Raw genomic sequence first — 18063 nt, 5'->3', positions numbered from 1 at the left:
TGCGTCGGCGTCGGCGTGCTGCGGCAACGCGGAGGAGGCGTCCCGCCCGACGATGCGCGCGGGTGTCGACTTACACAACACATTACGGCATCTCCCTCGCGCGAGCGTCGCCCGCTCGCTGGAAGCTTTTATCTGAAGTGCCGGAGATCTCCGCTTCCTCGCCACGGACACCGGCCCGTTTCCTGTGGCGCTTTGATCGTTGCGAGAAAAGAAAAAAACGTTGGCACGACGGAACGAAACCGGAGCGGAAGAGAGACTTCGCTGGGTGGTCAGAGCGTCGGCCATCTTTAAGAAGACGTGAAACTAGAGATTGAGACGTAAACTCACATTTATAGACTTCTATACAACCAGAGGAGTCGCCACCTGGTGGTCAGTAGAGAGAAGGCAGCTTTAACACATGAAGCATAGACTTCTATACAACCAAAGGAGTCGCCCCCTGGTGGTCAGTCGAGAGAATGCAACTTTAACACATGAAGCATAGACTTCTATAAAACTGGAGGAGTCGCCCCCTTGTGGTCAGTCGAGAGAATGCAGCTTTAACACATGAAGCTTATACTGTACTTCTATACAACCAGAGGAGTTGCCCATTGGTGGTTAGGAGAGAGAATGCAACTTTAAAACATGAAGCAAATACTTCTATACAACCAGAGTAGTCGCCCCCTGGTGGTCAGTAGAGAGAATGCAGCTTTAAAACATGAAGCAAATACTTCTATACAACCAGAGGAGTCACCTCCTGGTGGTCTGTAGAGAGAATGCAATCAAATAAAAGTAAATAAATAAAAGCATAACCGGAGGTTTTCTCCTGGGTTTATTATGATTATTATACATATTGAGTAAGTGAGTTGGAACCACACATGAGGGACATGTGTCACATTTCAATAGTTTTCCCGTTGTGTTTACTTGCCCCCCCCCACACACACACACACCTCACCCCCTCCCTCCCACACACCCTGCTAACACACCTTCTAATTGCTGCTGATTTCTGGGTGTAGAGAAGAGGAAGAGCGATCCATTAACTGACCAGGCCCGGCTTGATTGGCTCCGGACAAACCCCTGAAATAGAAGGATTGGCTGTCGGCCAAGTGCCCATTTCCTGTGTGTCTGAGAGTAGCTCCAGCCACCGGGGCTCAAATGCATTTCCTGACTGTGTATAAAACTTTTATTAATGACCAGGAGTGCATCAGCAGCTCGCCCACACTCACTCATTCACTCACTCATCTAGGGAGAGAGAAGGAAGGAAGGAGAGAGAAAAGAGAGGATGATGGGAGTAAAAATAAGGTGCAGGGAGACGACGTGAGACATGCAAGGGGATGAGGGAGGAAGAGGGTGTGTGGGAGACGAAGAGAGACACTGATGGATGGATCAGGAGACGAGGAGATAGAATTAAGTGAAACAAACCAGAGCCCAGACATTAAAAGAGAAAGAGAGATAGGGAGGAGGTTTCCTATTGGCCGACGGCCTCACAGTATCTCTTACCGAGTAACTTCGTTACGCTGAAGGTCACTTCCCTGCACCTTTCCTTTCCTACACACGTCACGTTGATTTAAATATGAGGGAAGAGATTTACTTAAATCCGATGACTATTATTCTAAAAAAAACTAGCGAAGGGCTGCACGCTCTAATTTATAATTCACTTTTTTTTTAAATCACGTTTTTTCTGATGGTTACATAACTTTACATTTTTCAAACGCCGTCAAATAGGCCGCCTGAAAGGTGTTCTCGAGGGCGGAGCTACCGTGATTGACAGGCCTCTCTCTACCGGAGAGCTGTACGGCGTCTCCACGTCACTTCCTGTTCTCTGGTTGCAACAAGATGGCCGAGCCGGAGGCTTCAAAAACATCCACGGACCAGTGAGTGACGTCACGGTAACGATACCGCACGCCCACTTCAGCCTCTGTTTGTGATTCACCAGGTCAGTGTCAACCTGAATGACATCATACAATGTGAATGTGGGGGGGGGGGGGGGGGGATGTGTATAGAGGAGCGTGATTACATCAAATGGATGGAAGATGAGAGCTGTCGACGCTCTCCTGGCAGGGTGGAGAGACAGAGGAAGAGAGAGAGAGAGAGAGAGAGAGAGAGTGATGACTGCCATGACTGGTGGAAAAACTGAAAACATTCAGACTGATGAGACAGTCGTCAGGATCTATTCACCCAGGAGGGTTTCGTTGTGGTATCTGCACATTGTGGTTTGAGCTGCACGATTACGGCAACAACAACAGACAAGATGATGATGATGATTATTATTATACATGATTATTTAGATCATTTCTTCCCGTCTTCTGCTCATGTTGAATATTACTCCTCTGAGCTGCAGCTGCAACATCCGAAAAAGTTGTTCAAGGTATGCAAAATCATCCGGATCGCCACCTGGTGGCTGGCTTTATATCACATGGCTTTATATCACATGGCTTTATATCATATGGCTTGATATCATATGGCTTTATGTGATATGGCTTTATATCATATGGCTTTATGTGATATGGCTTTATATCATAGACTCTCACACACTTCCCAACCCCCACAGCGAAGCAGGGGGCTTCAGCGGGTCGCCGACCCCAGGCACAGGGCCTGGTTTCTGGGAGAGGGGTCGATGGGCTCGTTACAACATTAAATGTAACAGTTTCATAACGTTAAACACTCATTACAACATTACATGTAACAGTTTTATCACGTTAAACACTTGTGACAACATTACATGTAACAGTTTCATAACATTAAACACTAGTTACAACATTAAATGTAACAGTTTCATAACGTTAAACACTCGTTACAACATTCAATGTAACAGTTTCATAACGTTAAACACTCGTTACAACATTAAATGTAACAGTTTCATAACGTTAAACACTCGTTACAACATTAAATGTAACAGTTTCATAACGTTAAACACTCGTTACAACATTAAATGTAACAGTTTCATCACGTTAAACACTCGTTACAACATTAAATGTAACAGTTTCAAAACGTTAAACACTCGTTACAACATTAAATGTAACAGTTTCAAAACGTTAAACACTCGTTACAACATTAAATGTAACAGTTTCATAACGTTAAACACTCGTTACAACATTAAATGTAACAGTTTCATAACGTTAAACACTCGTTACAACATTAAATGTAACAGTTTCATAACGTTAAACACTCGTTACAACATTAAATGTAACAGTTTCATAACGTTAAACACTCGTTACAACATTAAATGTAACAGTTTCATCACGTTAAACACTCGTTACAACATTAAATGTAACAGTTTCATAACGTTAAACACTCGTTACATTACATGTGACAGTTTCATAATGTTAAACACTCGTTACAACATTAAATGTAACAGTTTCATAACGTTAAACACTCGTTACAACATTAAATGTAACAGTTTCATAACGTTAAACACTCGTTACAACATTAAATGTAACAGTTTCACACCGCCGACCCCAACGTGAACGTTTTGTGTTAAAATATGACACAAATCTTAATTATTTTCTTCGAGGCCTAATGCAAATAAATAAATACACATATTCATGTTGATAGTAAATCACACATGTCAGTTGTATGTTGTACAATATGTCGTCTACAGAGATGTGTCTTCTGCGCTTCATTTATTTTTACTTTCCACTTTCAGAAACTCTCAAAAATGAATTCTAAACTAGTTTTAAATCATCAACCAGCTGATATTTTGGTGTCGCCACCTTTTGTTGATGAATCACCTTTTTTTTTTTGGTGCCAATATTAATATCATACTTCCATTCATGCCAATAGAGCTTATTGATCCGACTGGAGAGAGCGAGAGGAGCAGACCGGAGCGCGTAATGGGGAAGCATTGATTATGGCTGTTAACTCCGGCTCTTTGATGTGGATAATGCAGTCTCTCTCTTCCTGCCTCGGCACTGGCTTTACACTCTAAAACCCCCGGGCCTCGGAGGATATTGGGTTTACAGAGAGGATACGTCAGACTCGGTCCATGAGCCTGAATGTGACGGACAGCAGTTGGAGAGGAGGGAGAGCATGTGGTCGTGAGCCAGAGATGAAATGTTCAAAAAGTTACTCACGGGAAAAAATGTGCACGTGCAAAAATGAAGAGTTTTTCTTGCCAAAGAGAGAAAGTTGGAGAATGTTCTCCCAAGAAAGCAAAATGCACGAAAAATACAAAATCGCACATCGAGCAGCTGAAATAATTCAGGATCGTAATCCATCAGGAGGAAGAGGAGGACAACGTGAGTGAAGATAGAGGAGGTGAAGGATGGAGGACACAGGAGATGCCAACGTCCTGTTTCTCACTGACAGTCGTTGTTGTTGTTGTTGTTTTCTGCGACCATATTTGGATTGAGGATGAGCGACATAGAGAGAGAGACCTGTCAATCACGCTAAATGTAATTTATTAGTAAAGAAAAACTAACAATAATCTCAAAATGAATAAAAGAAGTTCACTTTTGGATATCTCTCCACAGCCGTAATGTCGCCTGTTCTCTACAATCTCTAATTATTTACATAATTGCTCCGCGTCCTCCATCCGGGCCCCGATGGACGTTGGCGGGCCGGTCTCTGCGAGGCCTCTGCGTGTGACCCCTGACCTCCCGGGTATGGCTGAAGAGCCGTGCGGCTAGACTCTAGCCGCTAGAGTCTCGATGGTTGTCGAGCAGCCGAGCCGAGCTGCCGTGACCTCATTCTCCTGCTCCATCAGCTCCATCAGCTCCACTCTGCTCCACCCGTGGAGGGCCGGCGAGCTGCTGAGGAGAGCCGGCTCCCTCTGCTGGAGGATGACGACATCATCATCATCATCATCATCCGGGGAGAACGTTGCAACCAAACTGAATGTGATGCACTCGCTTGTCACCAGATGCATGCTGGGATTGACGACCGCAGACAGTTATGAATGGGAAATGTTATCGAAAAACATTTTATTCTTTATGTCTCCCCCCAAAAAAACCGTTTACTCTCAACAGATCCTGTAAAAAGTATTATATTATATATTATCATGAGCTCCTCGGCGCCACTAAGAAGCCTCAACCCGCTGAGCTACGACGTCGGTGACATCTTTTTTTATGATTTATGCTTATAAGTATATGTTATACTTCACAAAATAAATGTGTTGTTGTTGCCTCTACTTCTAAACACGGTTCTATTTCCATAGAGGAGCAGGACTTGTATTCTGCAGTGAGAAACGAGGTCAGAGAGAAAAAATAAAAATAAAATGCCTCAAAAACATCTCGGGCTTCAGAGGGAAGGCCACACGGATCAAAACTAAATATGCAACACGTTGTTTACATGTTTATAGAGTTTAAAATCAAATCAATGGCACTTTACCAAAAGGCTTATTAAGCGTTGTGAGAGGGCGTGGCATGCAGGCTGCAGGACTGACCTCACCTGTCAATCAAATGTTTATGTCGATTATGAAGAATCTGCAGATCTCCACCTGCATGATGCAATAGTTTGTTATTTTTGGGGGGGTTATGTTTGGAGAATGTTTTTCTTCCTGTAATATCTGTAGCTGCTGAAAAAGTGTGCATATAATATACTTTATGGAGAAATAACATCCATAAACCTTCAATAATTGTGCTTTCTTTTGACACCGGCCACTAGGGGGCAGCAGAAACTAGTTGTGAGGGGGAGTGAGGCAAAGAAAGAAAGACAGAAAGTAGATATTATATTTATCAGTTCCTTCTTACATTTTTGACATGAAACGAAAAGTAACTCCAATTTCTTGTTTTTCTAGGCTTTCAGTTACATTTAGGTCTCTTCTTTATCTTATTTTAACACAATAAAAGGAAAAGGAAACACAGAAAACAAGTAAAAGAGGACTCCAAAACTAATTATTTTAAATGAGATTAATTTACTGATCATCCAATGACCTTATTTTTGTCATTGGTTTTTTTCTCATTGTAATAACATGAACAGAAGAGACGTTCAGGTGAAATTCCCCTCCCCCATATTGAATGTGTGATTGTGCAGTTTCAGTAAAACGAGGTCGTCTTTGCAAATAAACTTTTTTGGATTTTATTCACAATCTATCTGAAGCAGTCAGGACGAGGGCCACAACCTCTAGAACTGGAAAACAAAACTGTTTGCAACATAAAAACAACAAAAATACACATTTAGAGACATCTTTTCAAATATTCATTTAACTCTGCGTACAATTTATTCTCAAGCCGGCAGGATTTTGGTCTCCTCGGAGATGGACGGCCAATGCAAATTATTTCGGCAACAATTTCTGCAAAAAACAATGTTCAGAGTTTCCAGATTTGGGCCACGTGGCCAAATGATGGCGCTCGCCAACAGGCGGGCACACCGAGGCCCCCGAGGCCCCTGAGGCCCCCGAGACGCTTAAAGCGCGTCGACAGGCTTTCCACAGAGACTCAGCTCGGCGTCCTCTGGGCAGCTCGTTCCCGTCGGCGGTGTCGGTCACATGTCGGGAGGGGAATGTTGAATAAGTATTTAAACACACTTTCACCTGCAGCCTGTCGAACCGGCTGCAGAGCACGCGGCCGCACTGCGAGCCCTCGGCTCGGGTTTCTCCGAGCGGGTTCTTCCGTGTTCGTGCAGAAAACCTCCAGAAAAAAATCTGACACTTTTTTTAAAAAAGCAAACAGATGTTTCCGTCCTAGACCTCAAACAGCCTCGTGAGAACAGACTGGAACCTCGATCTGTGAACACAACGCTGGGATGAAGCGACGCCCAGCGGACACTTCTTAAAAGTAAAGTGTGTGTAAAAAGAACAACTTCACAATAGAGAAAATGTCCGATCTGTGTCAACAGGAGGGTTGAATACCGAGGTAAATATTAAAAGTTAAAGGTGGACACAAAGCTGTCGACATGCCTCTTTTATGTAAAAATACTGAACAGAGAAAACACTAAATATTGTGCTTTAACTTTTTCTTCCACCTTCGTAAGAAAATAAACCATAAAACCATAAAACCCTCCTTCCACCCACCATGAAGCATCACAGCCATGAAGCCTTCCCTCTCTGTAGTACACAAACACCCACTGACACGTACCAGCATCAAATCATGAAACAAAAACAGTGGAGAGACGACAACAACAACAACTAGCATTTAGCACAAAACCACAAAATATAACTTTTTTTTCTAAATGTGCATAAAAGCAGGAGGGCTGCCCGTCTTACAATAGTTATCTCTATAAATATACGTATGTACATGCAGGGGAGCGGTGGGGGGAGCACGCCCTCCTCCCTCGGGGAGCTTGGCTGTGGAGGCTTTCAGGAGGGATCAGCGTGAGGAACCAGTGGAGGCCCTTGGTCTGCAGGGGGCCCCGTCGGGAGCGCGTGAAGCGGTCAGCCGGCGATGGAACCCGAGCGCTCGTACGTGGAAACAAGTTCTTTAGGTTTCTCTCCTGACCGCGAGTTCTCCAGTGAGGTCGGATTAAACCAACTCGACTAACAGCGGCTCACGGAACAAGTGACGTTCACTCAAATAATTAACTTTTCCTAAACCTACCACTCAGTTATGTTGATTTAACTCAACCTTTTATTAACTAGTTATTTTGTTGACTAAACTTATTAACAAGTTGTTTTGTTGACTAAACTTAACAAGTTGTTTTGTTAACTACACTTAACAAGTTGTTTTGTTGACTAAACTTAACAAGTTATTTTGTTAACTACACTTAACAAGTTGTTTTGTTAACTAAACGTAACAAGTTGTTTGTTGACTAAACTTATTAACAAGTTGTTTTGTTGACTACACTTAACAAGTTGTTTGTTGACTAAACTTATTAACAAGTTGTTTTGTTAACTAAACTTAACAAGTTGTTTGTTGACTAAACTTATTAACAAGTTGTTTTGTTAACTATACTTAACAAGTTGTTTTGTTGACTAAACTTATTAACAAGTTGTTTTGTTAACTAAACTTAACAAGTTGTTTTGTTGACTAATCTTATTAACAAGTTGTTTTGTTAACTAAACTTAACAAGTTGTTTGTTGACTAAACTTATTAACAAGTTGTTTTGTTGACTACACTTATTAACAAGTTGTTTTGTTAACTACACTGAAGTTGTTTTGTTGACTAAACTTATTAACAAGTTGTTTTGTTAACTAAACGTAACATGTTGTTTTGTTGACTAAACTTATGAACAAGTTGTTTTGTTAACTACACTTAACAAGTTGTTTTGTTGACTAAACTTATTAACAAGTTGTTTTGTTAACTAAACATAACATGTTGTTTTGTTGACTAAACTTATGAACAAGTTGTTTTGTTAACTACACTTAACAAGTTGTTTGTTGACTAAACTTATTAACAAGTTGTTTTGTTAACTACACTTAACATGTTGTTTTGTTGACTAAACTTATTAACAAGTTGTTTGTTAACTAAACTTAACAAGTTGTTTTGTTGACTAATCTTATTAACAAGTTGTTTTGTTAACTAAACTTAACAAGTTGTTTGTTGACTAAACTTATTAACAAGTTGTTTTGTTGACTAGTTTAGTCAACAGAGAGATTTAACTCACAGAATCACACGTTTCTTGATTCGTTTGCAGGCAACGAGTCAGACGAGTTCAATTTAGACTCAACTTTTATTTCAAAACAACCTCGTACCCATTTCGTATTTAATGATTTCCCCCGAGGTATTTAGATCATGCGACAGCCAATCAGCAGCCAGTTTAGGACAGAGGACACGCGGGTCGACCCTCACTGAGAGGTTCAGTGTGCCGGCTCCTTCGCGGAGGACGATGTGGAAGCCCCTCAGTCGAGGCTGTGTTTTGATAAACTTAGTCCATCACATAAGGACCCACTCTTTTAAACTTAAACTTTATGGACGTAGATATAAACAGCTCATTCTAACGTTACAGAAAACACAACAATTCTTACTTTCAGACTAAAGAAAACATACTTAAATCATATTATATTCCATTTAGAACCATTTAACCGCCACCAACCCGTGGGAGCCCTGAGGATGGGGGGGGGGGGAGCATGTGGGGCTTCTTATCGTTCAATCTCGGGGAGAAGCAGTGTGTCTTTACGGGGTGGAAAGGACTTCCTGTTTAGAAAAATAAACAAAAACACAGGTTCAGTCGTTTTGTTTTGCGGTTGTTGTTTTTTTACACACGTTTATTTTTGCCCCTTTATGCCCGATTTCTTTATTCCGAAGAAAGTTACAAAATCATCTCTGTTGTTTTCTTCCCACGAAGCCGACATAAAAAAGTGTTTTTTATAACTGAATGTTCTTAATATTCTCCCCCAAAAAAACTAACGTTGGTACCTGCTCACTGCCGGACCATCTTCTGCTCACTTCTCTCGATGACGATGGTCTTGGTATCGCGGACGGGCGAGTTGCTCAGGTAGTCGTCGCCCAGCAGACCAAGGAGCGGGTACCGGTTCCTGTAGCTACACACACACACACACACACACGTGTTCAGTTATGGTTCAGTGGTTTATTTGGTGGTTTAAAAGTCAATAATTTGTTTACTTATTATGACAATTTCACAGAAAAGTCTCGTGTGTCCTTCACATATTCGATTGAGGCGTGATTTGGACACGCTTGTGTTATATAACATACATGTTCAACCTTAATAAACATGGTTTGAGCTCCATGATGTTGTCCGGTACCTGTTGGTGATGATGGTTTTGGTGACTTGGTTACTGGAGCTGTCGTTCTTCACCTGCATCAGCTTCTTGATCTCCTGAGGGCCACAAGAGGTCAAAGGTCAGAGGTCGGTGTGTTTCTCATCACATCTGTAGTTCACCGAAAATAATTTCTCTGTGCGTCCGTCGAGTGTTAAAAATTGGCGATAACATAAAAGTTTAACTTTGTCCGTCTTGTTTATTTATTCTTTTTAAATCAGATTGTGACAGATTTTAAATTGTTATTGTTTTTGGTTTTTAGGGTTTCATCTTGACGACGTTTGAGAATCACGGAAACTATTTTACAAATGGAAGAAAAGCTGCTAAACATCCTGGAGAAAAATAAAAATCTATCTCTGTTCAGTCAACAAAACAACTTCTTACGTTTAGTCAACTAGTTTTGTTACGTGAGTGTGTGCATGTGCGCCTGTGAGTGTGTGTGTGTGTGTGAGAAACAATAAAAAACTGTCATGTTGACATTCCAGAAGTTAAATCAAGCGACGGCCGTAAAAAAACAAAAGAGTTTAGAATGCAGCTCGACCTGAAAGGTGACACCATTTTTAGATGTAGATGTTCGGCTCGTGTTTTCTTGTTTGAATAAAGATCTCGTATCCTTGAGTTGTTCTGACCTCCTGCTGCCGGTTGATGGTCGTCTGCCGCATCTCCAGCATGGAGATCATCTCAGAGATCTTCAGGTGGAGACTTTTCTCTGAGGACGACTTCTCACTGCTGGTGCTGGTGGTCTCCGTCTGGACCCTCGTGATCTGGCTCTGGAGGACAGCGAGACCAAGAGGGCGTTAGCGAGTGTAGAATCACCTTGTAGCTCCGCCCCTAAAGCGCCCCCTGCTTTATGGTCTGGTTGACACTAAATGACCATAAAGTACTTAATGATGACATCATGCTGTATAGAAGAAGACTTGAAACTCGAGACAGACATAAACTCATGTTTACAATGTTTACTGAGGGAATACATCAAGACAGAAGTAGAGTCACGAGATAGACTTCTATACAACCAGAGGAGTCGCCCCCTGGTGGTCAGGAGAGAGAATGCAGGTGGAGCATTTGCTTTACTCTTCAGGACCGGAGGTTTCCGTCTGACTCTTCGTCTAAAGCGGAATGTTGTTGCAGGTGAGGAAACAAAGTGTTTATATATTTATATAGTGTTTAGTCGAAACGTCCTCAAGGGGGCGCCGGACGCAGCCGTTTGATTCTCACCCGCAGCCTCTGGATCTCCTGGTCCTTCTCCTGCTTCATGGAGCTGAGCTGGTCTTTGTACTGACGGGACAGCTCCTCGGTCTTCAGGTGCAGCGTGGTACTGCTGCCCTGACCCGCCAGCTGCAGGACAGAAGGGAGGGAGGGAGGGAAGGAGGGAGGAAGGAAGGAAGGAAGGAAGGAAGGAACGAAAGGAGGGGGGGGGGGGGAAGTGATGCAGGGAGGGAGGGAAGGAAGGTGTGTAAGGAAGGGAGGACGGGAAGGAAGGAAGAGAGTAAGGGAAGGAAGGAAGGGAGGGGGATGCAGGGAGGGAGGGAAGGGAGGTAAAGAAGGAAGGGAGGAAGGAATGAAGGAAGGGAGGAGGGGAGGGATGCAGGGAGGGAAGGAAGGTAAGGAAGTAAGGTGGGTAAGGAAGGGAGGTAGTTAAGGAAGGGAGGTAGTTAAGGAAGGGATGTAGTTAAGGAAGGGAGGGAAGGAAGTCAACATACATTTTGCAGCTCGTCGTTTTCTTTTCTTTTTTGTGTCTGAAATGTCTCTTTTTTTACTGTCTAATTTCATATAAATATTATATTATTATTTATAATTTTTTAAAAACTTAGCATCCCATCCCATCATGAACCTGTCTGCTGGTCCATCCCATCATGAACCTGTCTGCTGGTCCATCCCATCATGAACCTGTCTACTGGTCCATCCCATCATGAACCTGTCTGCTGGTCCATCCCATCATGAACCTGTCTACTGGTCCATCCCAACATGAACCTGTCTGCTGGTCCATCCCATCATGAACCTGTCTACTGGTCCATCCCATCATGAACCTGTCTACTGGTCCATCCCTACATGAACCTGTCTACTGGTCCATCCCATCATGAACCTGTCTACTGGTCCATCCCATCATGAACCTGTCTACTGGTCCATCCCATCATGAACCTGTCTGCTGGTCCATCCCATCATGAACCTGTCTGCTGGTCCATCCCAACATGAACCTGTCTACTGGTCCATCCCATCATGAACCTGTCTGTTGGTCCATCCCATCATGAACCTGTCTACTGGTCCATCCCTACATGAACCTGTCTACTGGTCCATCCCATCATGAACCTGTCTACTGGTCCATCCCATCATGAACCTGTCTACTGGTCCATCCCATCATGAACCTGTCTACTGGTCCATCCCATCATGAACCTGTCTGCTGGTCCATCCCATCATGAACCTGTCTACTGGTCCATCCCATCATGAACCTGTCTACTGGTCCATCCCATCATGAACCTGTCTGCTGGTCCATCCCATCATGAACCTGTCTACTGGTCCATCCCTACATGAACCTGTCTACTGGTCCATCCCATCATGAACCTGTCTGCTGGTCCATCCCATCATGAACCTGTCTACTGGTCCATCCCATCATGAACCTGTCTGCTGGTCCATCCCATCATGAACCTGTCTACTGGTCCATCCCATCATGAACCTGTCTACTGGTCCATCCCATCATGAACCTGTCTGCTGGTCCATCCCTACATGAACCTGTCTACTGGTCCATCCCATCATGAACCTGTCTACTGGTCCATCCCTACATGAACCTGTCTACTGGTCCATCCCATCATGAACCTGTCTGCTGGTCCATCCCATCATGAACCTGTCTACTGGTCCATCCCATCATGAACCTGTCTACTGGTCCATCCCATCATGAACCTGTCTACTGGTCCATCCCATCATGAACCTGTCTACTGGTCCATCCCATCATGAACCTGTCTGCTGGTCCATCCCATCATGAACCTGTCTACTGGTCCATCCCATCATGAACCTGTCTACTGGTCCATCCCTACATGAACCTGTCTACTGGTCCATCCCATCATGAACCTGTCTGCTGGTCCATCCCATCATGAACCTGTCTACTGGTCCATCCCATCATGAACCTGTCTGCTGGTCCATCCCATCATGAACCTGTCTACTGGTCCATCCCATCATGAACCTGTCTACTGGTCCATCCCATCATGAACCTGTCTACTGGTCCATCCCATCATGAACCTGTCTGCTGGTCCATCCCATCATGAACCTGTCTGCTGGTCCATCCCATCATGAACCTGTCTGCTGGTCCATCCCATCATGAACCTGTCTGCTGGTCCATCCCATCATGAACCTGTCTACTGGTCCATCCCATCATGAACCTGTCTACTGGTCCATCCCTACATGAACCTGTCTACTGGTCCATCCCATCATGAACCTGTCTACTGGTCCATCCCATCATGAACCTGTCTACTGGTCCATCCCATCATGAACCTGTCTACTGGTCCATCCCATCATGAACCTGTCTACTGGTCCATCCCATCATGAACCTGTCTGCTGGTCCATCCCATCATGAACCTGTCTACTGGTCCATCCCATCATGAACCTGTCTACTGGTCCATCCCATCATGAACCTGTCTACTGGTCCATCCCATCATGAACCTGTCTGCTGGTCCATCCCAACATGAACCTGTCTGCTGGTCCATCCCATCATGAACCTGTCTGCTGGTCCATCCCATCATGAACCTGTCTGCTGGTCCATCCCATCATGAACCTGTCTGCTGGTCCATCCCATCATGAACATGGCTGCTCACCTTCTGACGCAGCATCTCGTTCTCCTTCTCCAGCACCCTCATCCGGCCCTCCACCTCTTTGAGCTTGAAGTCGCGGCTGGAGTCGTTGCTCTGGGCGCCCATGAGCTGGCTCTCCAGGGAGCGCTGGGCGGAGCTGGTTTCCTTCAGAGACACCTGCACACACACACACACACACACACATGGGAAGTCAGAAACAGAAAACACACACAGTGTAATACAGCAGCTCAGAGCTTTCATCTTCTTTTCTAACTCTCCAAAATGATGCAACCTAAGGCTGTAAAAGATGCATTCTTTAAATTATCTTTTTCATTATGCTTTAGTTTTAATATCTTTCTGCTCTGGCTTTAATGTATTTCCTTTTATTTTTTTGTAAAGCATTTTGAGACATCTATTGTGCGAAGATTGCAACATATATTATTATTATTTGTATTATAATTATTGTTATAAGCAATAATATATTAATGACAGTAAAATATTAATGCTAATAATACATACAAACATTTTGTATTACTATTATTTATGATAATAATAATAAACCACATTTAAATCAGTGAGGAAAGAGAAAATATTATTGTCAACTTCTTTGTTTTTAATAAAAGAAAAATACCACAGCATCACTCTGATTCTGAATAAAAAATTATATATTTAAGTATCTTAATTACAGTAATGCATTACTTATAATGATAATTAATAATCCCAACTGCTAAGTCTCTCAAATATGATGGACACAATGATCCTTTAATATGTGTGTACTTTGTTGTTGTTTTATTAAACACACACTTTAATAAGACACATTGTGTCTATTTTCTGTGCTTATTGTTCTATTGGAGAACAATTAAAACACTCTTCACAGCCCTGTGTACCTGCAGCTGCCTGTTGTTCTCCCGGACGGTCACCAGGAGGCAGTCGTACTGCTGCGCCTGGTCGGCTTTGAAGCTCAGGTCTCTCTCCAGAGACTCCTTCTCCTCCTCCAGACGCTGAGAGCAGACAGTCACGTGATACTCTTTCTATTTACAAAACATCCTTACTTAGGTAAGTTTACAGTTTGACAAGAAATAAATACTCTGAACGTAAGGGACGATAACAGGAATGAAGCACGCATCTGGCCTTAAGGAGAGATTAGACAAAAAGTAAAAGTTTAAGTAAGTAAAATCTCATTTAAAAACATGCCATGAATTAAGATAAAGAAAGATATATTCAAAGAGTTCCAGTAACTCTATTTTACTTTATTTGTCCTTTTTATGTTTAATAAATCAATTGTTGCCTTTTTTATTAATTAAAATGTGTCTTCATGTGTTGGCACAAATGACACAAACATATCTAATAATCAAAATATCAGGTGGAAAATAAGAAAGTAGACTAAATTAAAAAAAATACTTCTGATTGCAACGTTGTTCAATTATTTATAAAAGTAAAAAATTACTCCGCGGATAAAGAATTAAAAAACCTATAATATTAAAATCTTCAGCACAAATAAACCAATCAGATACTTTGACATTGATTTCCCAGAGTAAATAATTTAGAGTTACTGCTGCGTAATAAATATGTCCATTGTGTGTCCGTCGCCATGGAGACCGGCGAGGGAGGAGAGCGAGACAATGGCCTCTGTTCTTACCCGCAGGTCCTCCGACATGTGGAGCAGCTCCTCCCTCAGGCTGCTGAAGGTGGACAGCAGCAGACGCATGCTCTTATCGGCCGTGAGACGGGTCTGCACACACACACACACACACACACACACACACACGGTGGTGTAACAGACAGAGAGATGGAGCTCACTGGACAGGCCGTAGTGTCTGTGTTCATGACAATTAATTCAAAGTGATAATTTATCGAGACGTCGTGACAACCAAGAACGTCTTCTGAAGTCACGACGACGACGACGACGGCGGCTCAACCCTCAGAAAATCATTTTACGTTTAAAGTTTGTAATTAAATTAGAAAAAATACTGTTTTTAATTCATTTCGGCCATATCGTCCAGACCTAATTGACATAGAAATATAGCTCCTCCTCTCCTCCCCTCCTCTCCCCCTTCTCCTCCCCCCTTCTCTTCTCCTTCTCCTCCTCCCTCCTCTCTTCCTCCTCCTCCTCCTCCCCTAATCCTCCTCCTCCTCTCCCCCTTTCCTCCTCCTCATCATGCTCCCTTCCTCCTCCTCCACCTATTCCTAGTCCTATTCCATATTTTCTTGTAGTGTCTTCAACGTGTGTTTACTTTAATGTTTGTTTATAACGCATTTAAAGCCTAATTATACAAAATTAGACAATAGATTTTTTTTGTATGTCTGCTTTTTAAAATTTTCTCTGGAAAAACAAGATTGTTTTAACCTGGCTTCATCCAATGTTCACATTTGACATATGTGTGCAAATTAGTCTCAACACGTGTAATACTAAATACATAATGAGCTCAGAGTCAGGGACCGGGGGAAGTTTTACGGCCTGTCAGTTTTATTTGTCTTCGCTCTCTCACCTGCAGCAGGTAGCGGATCTGTTGTTTGGTGAGTTCTGTGGCTCCTTTGGGCAGCGACGCCTCCACCTCCTCCTTCTCCACCTGACACAAACACACACACACACACACACACGCACACACACACACAATACAAATTAAATGAAAAACATCTTAGCCATTTGAAAAATTTTAAATGGAGAAAATCTTAGTTTCCACAAATAATAACAAACGTATTATGCTTGTGTGTGTGTCGTCTGATTCCTTCATCAGATGTGTGTGTTGTCTGATTCCTTCATCAGATGTGTGTGTTGTCTGATTCCTTCATCAGATGTGTGTGTCGTCTGATTCCTTCATCAGATGTGTGTGTCGTCTGATTCCTTCATCAGATGTGTGTGTGACGCAGGTTCGTTTCTCACCTTGTAGTCATTGGATGGATCCAGCTGGTGTTTCCTGTCAGCGGAAAAGAGGAAAGACACACAATGAGGACGGCAGCATAAACGGTGTGTGTGTGTGTGTCTGTGTGTATGTATGTGTGTGTGTGGGTGTGGGCGTATGTGTGTGTGTGCGTGCATGTGTAAAAAACGTGCAGGAAGAAAAGAAAGTGCAGAAAACCGCAGTTCCCTCAAATGGCCACTAGAGGCCGACTCAGTGAGCGAGTGCATCTCCATAGACCTCCATGTTAAAATGCCCAAATAAACACATTTACAGCCGGGTACAAAAAGCTTTCTGTAAAGGTGTCAGGCCTACTAAGAAACTGTTAATGTTTCCATCATTCACCGGAAATGTCACGGTGATGCATTCATGTGCAGGCGTACAGCGTGGGAGAAACCCCCCCCCCACCACCACCACAAACCCCACGGTCACACTCACTGCCCGCGGATCTTGGACACGTGCTCCGAGATGCAGGAGTGGATGTCGCAGTTCTTCCGGTAAACTTCGGCCAGCAGCTCCCCGAAGTAGCGCGTGTCCAACTTGGTCGGCTGCGGGATCTCCCGGAGCTCGGTCCGCCGCACCTCCGACCGCGAGATCCTCTCGACCGCCACGGGCGGCGGCTTCTGCTGAATGACGTGGACGATCTCCACCTCCTCCAGCTCCACCGTCTCCTCCTCCTCTTCTTCCTCCTCTTCCTCCTGGAGGAACAGGTCAGAGACAGATATTTTACCCCGTGTGTGTGTGTGTGTGTGTGTGTGTGTGTGTGTTCACATCGGCTGTGAGTGAGTGAGACTAAAAATGTAATTCAGGGAGGGAGGAAGGAAGGAAGAAAGGTAGGTAAGAAAGAAAGAAAGGTAGGGATGGAAGGTAGGTAAAGAGGGAAGGGAGGTAGGTAGGTCAAAGAAAAGTTGGAAAATGCCATGAAAAATCCTCGATTTATATTGTGTTGAACATTTATTCTGTATGAAATGTGTGGAATCAAATAACGGACTGAAGAAGTTCAACTCATTCTGATTTATGATTTCGAAAGGGAAAGTCTGAAAAGTCGAAAAATGTTTGCAGCCAATTCAAATTCACAGAACATTCAACACATTTAATACTCGACTCGTTTCTCTACGGGTTTGTATGACGGCCGTAAAGCAGTCTGTGAATATGAGATGCGAGTTCACAATAACTCCGATACGATTCCTGATACTAACCATTCTTGAACACTTAACAAATGGCATTAATATTAGCGTTAGCATTAGCCTACAGCAAGATATTAACGAACCATCATAGCATTGATGATACACGGCTATGTCGGCCTTCTGTCTGCATCTGATGAGACATAGTTCCTTCAGTATGAGCAATTATTGAGTTAATGTTTGATCTTAATTCATGTCATAATTATTTTTCCTTAACTAAAAACAAATAAACAATTCGCTCAACATCCATTGCGTCTCATGTAGTACGCGTGTGTGCATCGTGACCTCGTGGTCATGCAGGCGTGTCGGCTCAGGCTACTCGTGATAGGCTGGATATGGGTGAGCCAGGGGCGTCGTTAGGCCTATTTGTGGAGCGGAGCAGTGAGCGCGCTCCGATCGCACGCCCTTTCGATGAAGTCCTTCCGACACGCCCATCACCTGCGTCTCTCTACATGTGGCGACAGTCGGATTAACCGTTGTTGCGTAACCTCGCGAGCCAACGCCGCGCCGAGCCGCGCGGGGCGTTGGCGCTCATCGTGTTAGTTTGGTTTCCGACTTTTAGTTCCCGTGAAGCTCTTTTGTGGCCAATATTGTTAAAATAGTTTTTTTTTATAACAAAGTGGTGTCGG

The 18063-nt window shown here is 43.4% G+C and overlaps 1 protein-coding gene across 1 annotated transcript in view; it reads right to left on the bottom strand.

Annotated features, from left to right (window-relative positions):
• Nucleotides 1-5968: 5968 nt before the first annotated feature.
• pof1b (POF1B actin binding protein) overlaps nucleotides 5969-18063 on the bottom strand; it is a 35653-nt gene continuing 23558 nt past the window's right edge. Inside the window, exons 4-14 of the mRNA XM_056443827.1 lie at nucleotides 16689-16948; nucleotides 16235-16268; nucleotides 15840-15920; nucleotides 14990-15082; nucleotides 14238-14351; nucleotides 13375-13527; nucleotides 10787-10906; nucleotides 10201-10341; nucleotides 9557-9630; nucleotides 9210-9334; nucleotides 5969-8987 (exon numbers count right to left, since the gene is read on the bottom strand). Of these exons, the coding sequence (XP_056299802.1) occupies nucleotides 9214-9334; nucleotides 9557-9630; nucleotides 10201-10341; nucleotides 10787-10906; nucleotides 13375-13527; nucleotides 14238-14351; nucleotides 14990-15082; nucleotides 15840-15920; nucleotides 16235-16268; nucleotides 16689-16948 (1191 nt within the window). The 3' untranslated portion in view covers nucleotides 5969-8987; nucleotides 9210-9213. The remainder of the gene's footprint in view (nucleotides 8988-9209; nucleotides 9335-9556; nucleotides 9631-10200; nucleotides 10342-10786; nucleotides 10907-13374; nucleotides 13528-14237; nucleotides 14352-14989; nucleotides 15083-15839; nucleotides 15921-16234; nucleotides 16269-16688; nucleotides 16949-18063) is intronic.

This window comes from Pseudoliparis swirei, chromosome 3 (genome assembly GCF_029220125.1).
Source record: "Pseudoliparis swirei isolate HS2019 ecotype Mariana Trench chromosome 3, NWPU_hadal_v1, whole genome shotgun sequence".
In the NCBI taxonomy this organism is placed as follows: domain Eukaryota; kingdom Metazoa; phylum Chordata; class Actinopteri; order Perciformes; family Liparidae; genus Pseudoliparis; species Pseudoliparis swirei.
This window is presented reverse-complemented; position numbering and strand designations above follow the sequence as displayed.